We start from the raw sequence: 4,906 nt of genomic DNA on the forward strand, positions 1-4,906 counted from the left end.
ATGTGACCTTCGGAGGAAGCTGCCTCCAAAATGAGGCGCAGCAGAAGGGTTATGTTGAGCTTTATGAACCTGATTTAAACCAAGTTGGATTTGTCTGACTTTGTCAACTCTAAACGTACTAACTCTCCCTAATAATTAATTATTAATTACTCCCTCTTCAAGTTATAAACTGAATTTATACTTTGAACTGAGCGTAATTAAATTGAGTTCATCCAGTCATCATTCACTCCTCACTTTATGCTCATGATTCAGTTCAAATCATTCAAACATGAGTTCATTTCCACCTGTTCACTGACACTTTATACAATAAGTTAAGTTAAAGAAAAAATAGGACACAGGTTTCTGCCCAATTTTCCTTTATTTATAGTGATTTGGTTGTGCTCGAACATTTTGAGCATGTAAAACTTACATTCCAAGCAAATCAATTTTAAATGAAGATGCATGCAGTATAATCACCGTGTGCTGTTTTTAAAATGACAGATCACACTGTTGTAGAACCTGCTCTGCTCTGTGGTTCAGATTCTAGATTACAGGTTATGGAGAGATGAAGCGACCCCAGAACACGATGCTCTTGGTGGAGTTGTGGCGGATGAAGAAAAGGAAGGGGGGTTTTACAGTAATAGGCGTTGGGGGGTCATCACGAAGTGTCTTGTTGACATCTTCACCATCACCTGCGACAGCAACTGTGCCTTTCTCGTCCACCTCAATACCAGACTTATGCACCACTTTGGACATCTTCAGCTTTTCAGATGACATGTTAGGTAAGTCACACTGATCACTAAAGAGCTCAGTTATTCCCAGAGCCTGCAGGGCTTCATTCAGGCCATAACTCTCCTGCAGTTTAAACTTGGGCATTTCAACGTTCACATCTGTGAGAATCATATTGTCCGGCTCAGTCCACTCCATAATCTTCTCATAAGTGATCGAGTCGACCAACTACGAGGAAGAAGAGAAAAATAGCAGAGATTTTTAATTGTTTCCCATTTCATGTAATATCAAACCTACACAACAATCCAAATTGTATTATTTGGTCCTAATAATGCAGTTCCAAGTGAAGTATGTGACTGTTTTACCTTTGGTAGGTCTTCAGTGTCGTTTGGGAGTATAATGATCATGCTCAGATGATGATTCTCATAAGGGATCTCCAGAATCTGAGCTTCAGCGGGAAGCTTTTTATTTTGGTTGTGTGGGATAGTTCCCAGGGGAAGCTTATCCGTCTTAACCATCATAACCATCATATCCTTCTTTAAACACAGACAGATTGGACATTAGTGATGCTGTGAAGCACACTTAAGCACAGGTCAACTACATGTTTAAGTATACGAAGTACACAAATTTTAGTTCATGAAAGTTTAAAGTGTACTCCCAGTAGTTTTATACTGCAAGTATGCTTGTAAGTTTTCTATAAATGAGCTCAACGCCATACTGTTTATATATTTTTGCACTTTACTACTATTTTTTTAATTGCCATCAAGCACCAGCATTTGTGATAATTTTCACAAACGTTTATGGCCCCCAGAACATTTTGATATATGAACGTGAATATGCAATATATCAAAGAATAAATATATAACTTTACAGGGATAGTTCACCCAAAAATGAAAATTAACCCTTGATTTACTCATCCTCATGCCATCCTAGGTGTGTATGACTTTCTTCTTTCAGACAAGTAATACAATTTATGTTTTCATGGTGAGAATTTATTTATTTCATAAAAATTTTTGGGTTAAATTATATCTATAAATAAATTATATCCATAGTTAAAACTTTATAGAGTATCTGTTTTTTCCTGACCCGATGAGCATTTTTCTGTCTTAACTCTGCAAATTATACTATTACATTAGTATTGCATCCTTCTCATGGACATTTAATATTTTTTGACCTTTCAGTCTAAGTTAAAAAAATATATATTTTTTTATCTGTAAAAGAAAACCTGCGTAATAATTATGCACACCTGAATATAAGGCATTTGTCCCCTTACCGCCTTCATGAACAATTAGAAATATCACTTAGGCTATAAATGATTAAATGTAAAATAAATAGTAGTTATTAATGTGATTGATGTGGAATTGGTACAATGTTCTCCGAAAAACCCCCATAAAAGATCCAAAAATGAACTTGCATAATAATTATGAACTCAGATTTCATTCTCAGCATGTCCAGAATGACAATAAACGGATGGAAATGAAATGAGTAAGGAGTGCTGTTTGCCACAATAACAAGCGGAGAACTGCACATAGATGTAGATCATCCAGCAATTTTTAGCAGACAAAGCTGAATTGTCTTGACAAAGTTACCTTGTTGGGGGCCATAGTTTTGAAGCCGGTGGCCCATTTCTTCTCGAAGTACACTGCGCTGATAAGAGCAAGTCTTGTGTCCTTAGACACATCTTGTGGATCCAACAAATCCTTCAGTTTTTCTAAAAACAGCAATCAGAAGAGTGATAAATCATGAGAAAGTGGCCTAATAGACTATAGTCTAATAGTTGAAAACAAATACACTTTAATTGATTTACCGTAAGTCTTATCCTTCACCCAGCTGTTGATCTTTTCTCTCGCAGCTGCAGGATTCTTCTTGAAGTCCACCGTCCTGAAGCTGGCAAAACACCACTCCTCACACATATCTAGGAAATCCTAACATCGTCGGTAAAAGAGAGGGAACATGGGTTACAGTAACATCAGTTTTCTGACCCAGACATCTCAGTGAAGTGCATTACTTTACTGCCATTCTCAGGAAGTAATTTAACAGTTTGTTGTGCTTTCTCAGCCAACTCACTTCTTTAAAATCGACCGTCTGTTCTCCGTACAAGCGATTAACCAGCTGCAGGCTTCTCTTCTTGTCATACTTGTACTCTCCTTCTTTGTAGAGCTCCTCATACAGATAGTGGTACATAATTCTCATATTTTTAAAGTGGAGGGCCTTAAGAGAAACACAACAGGATATTGATTAATATTGAGAGAAATGTGTTCAGAGAATTAGAGACAGTGGGGGGGGGGGTGCTTGGAATGTCAAAATGTAGAATCACAGCAATCAGTTGAACATTAATGTGTCGGCATTGTGTTTCACAATCACCATACAATAAAAAAAATCCACCCACTCCTGTTTTATATTCCCAGTAAATTATAAACAGTGTCTCAAAATGAGTTGTCTATAAACTGTGACATAACATAAGGACTGATGTAATCTGCCCTGTGAGATCGTCCCATCGTCTCCTCATCAGTGGCAACACAAACTGTGTCAGCTGCAAACAATCTAAATCTTCTAGGCCATTTCATCAGTATGTGAACAATGTTATAAAAATGCAGTGAAGTGCAAAAACATGTTTTTTGTAAATAGCCCCATGATGGTTTTTCCTTTTTTGTGCTAGAGTATCTGTATAAAGTATCTTGTAGAAAAGGGCCACTTTAAAGCATGGATAAACATGAGATGACAGTTTATATAGAGTTTATATAGAACTATTAGGAGGTTTAAGCACACCGTAGATAGCTGATCAGCAGTCGGATTAGGTGGTTGATCAGGGCGAGGTGTGGCTCCCAGGAGGACCAGGCCCAACGCAGAGGAGATGCTCAGGGGTGAGAAAAACACATTTTTCTTAGGGTCCTTACAGAGCTGTTTTAACAGGTCAATGGAGAATTTGGAGTTTGCCAAAATCACTGGTTCGATGTCTGGGTCCATTTCGTTAAGAGTCTAGAATGAAGGGAATTTAATTTGAACATCATGTTAGTCCAGCACAGAAAAGAGTGTAATGACCACATCAGAGAGCAAAGTACGTACTGTTGAAGCTATAAACAGAGAATGTTAATGTGGTCTCCTAATATATCAGAAGTCAAATGTAGAGTTTTTTTTTTAAATATAAAATCAAAACAACAGAACATCCCAAGTGCTTTAGCTCAAATTTAGCTAAAGTTTGCTGGGCCGTCATGTTTGCGTTCAATTGCTTGATACATGTTTTTAGCAATGTACAAAAATCTCACCGGATTGTTACATTGTTACAAAATAATTATTCAAATGAATGAGGTGAACCTGAAATTAATATTTCCTACTGATACAGTGAAACAGAATATATATATATATAACTACTGTCTTAATTCAAATGTTTTTGTAAAACCATTTTGCACCATCCATGTATATCGCACATGTTCCTGTGGCTCAGTGGTAAAGCATTGTGTTAGCAGTGCAAGGTTATGGGTTCGATTCCCAGGGAGCACACACATGTTATGTAAAAAATATTAAACCTGAATGCACTGTAAGCTGCTTTGGATAAAAGCATCTGATAAATGCAGATAACTCAAATGTTATTACAACTAATGTTTAGTACAAATTTACAAGCTCCTGAAATACTTACTGATAAAGAAAGTGATGATCTCTTCCTGATATGAGGTGCGTCTTCACAAGTCTTCACTGTCTTGTTCTCTCACTGCTTCCAGTAGTGGATATATATACAGTATTCTCACACACACACACACAAACAGCCAAAGCAACATCTTGTGAAATCCAAATTTTCGGTAAATTACAATTTTTTCAAAAATGATTATGACATTTCCTGTAAATACCTGAAATACTGTTGTAACAATACAGCACTCTTTCCAGATTACTAGAAAGATCAACTTAAGCTGGACTGGACTCAGAAACAAGATTCCAGATACATCAGAAATATAAAAAGCTTTTATTGATTAAAAAAGAAAGCAATATTAATCTGCAGATTGGTTGTCAAATGTTCCTCACTGATGGATTCACACGGATAAAAAGGTCTACATTTAACCATGATAAACTCTAGGTTAGCTGAGCAGTGTCTCCCAACAATGACAGTGTTCGTACACCTTGCTGGAGTCATCTGCTGTCCTATCTGCCCTGAATAACAGACTATTGGAAAAGTGAACATCGGGTGTATGATGTTTAGGCTAAC

General features: G+C 36.9%; 1 protein-coding gene across 1 annotated transcript; it reads right to left on the reverse strand.

Moving 5' to 3' along the window:
* Window positions 1-339: 339 nt before the first annotated feature.
* LOC113094971 (leukocyte elastase inhibitor-like) lies at window positions 340-4,405 on the reverse strand. The gene is made up of 7 exons (XM_026260561.1): window positions 4,346-4,405; window positions 3,478-3,687; window positions 2,776-2,919; window positions 2,516-2,633; window positions 2,298-2,419; window positions 1,074-1,244; window positions 340-936 (listed from the first exon to the last, which is right to left on the reverse strand). The coding sequence occupies exons 2-7, from the start codon at window positions 3,673-3,675 to the stop codon at window positions 535-537; spliced, it is 1,155 nt and encodes a 384-aa protein (XP_026116346.1). The 5' UTR covers window positions 3,676-3,687; window positions 4,346-4,405; the 3' UTR covers window positions 340-534.
* Between the last annotated feature and the right edge of the window lie 501 nt (window positions 4,406-4,906).

Source organism: Carassius auratus, unplaced genomic scaffold (genome assembly GCF_003368295.1).
Source record: "Carassius auratus strain Wakin unplaced genomic scaffold, ASM336829v1 scaf_tig00215559, whole genome shotgun sequence".
NCBI classification, from domain to species: Eukaryota; Metazoa; Chordata; class Actinopteri; order Cypriniformes; family Cyprinidae; genus Carassius; species Carassius auratus.

Bases quoted from the DNA above. Each gene is read 5' to 3' on its own strand.
- LOC113094971 (XM_026260561.1), bottom strand. From the start codon at position 3,675: ATGGACCCAGACATCGAACCAGTGATTTTGGCAAACTCCAAATTCTCC. The intron at 2,920-3,477 runs GTGTGCTTAAAC...GTTTCTCTTAAG, and splicing joins CTGCTGATCAGCTATCTACG to GCCCTCCACTTTAAAAATAT. The intron at 937-1,073 runs GTAAAACAGTCA...TCTTCCTCGTAG, and splicing joins ACACTGAAGACCTACCAAAG to TTGGTCGACTCGATCACTTA.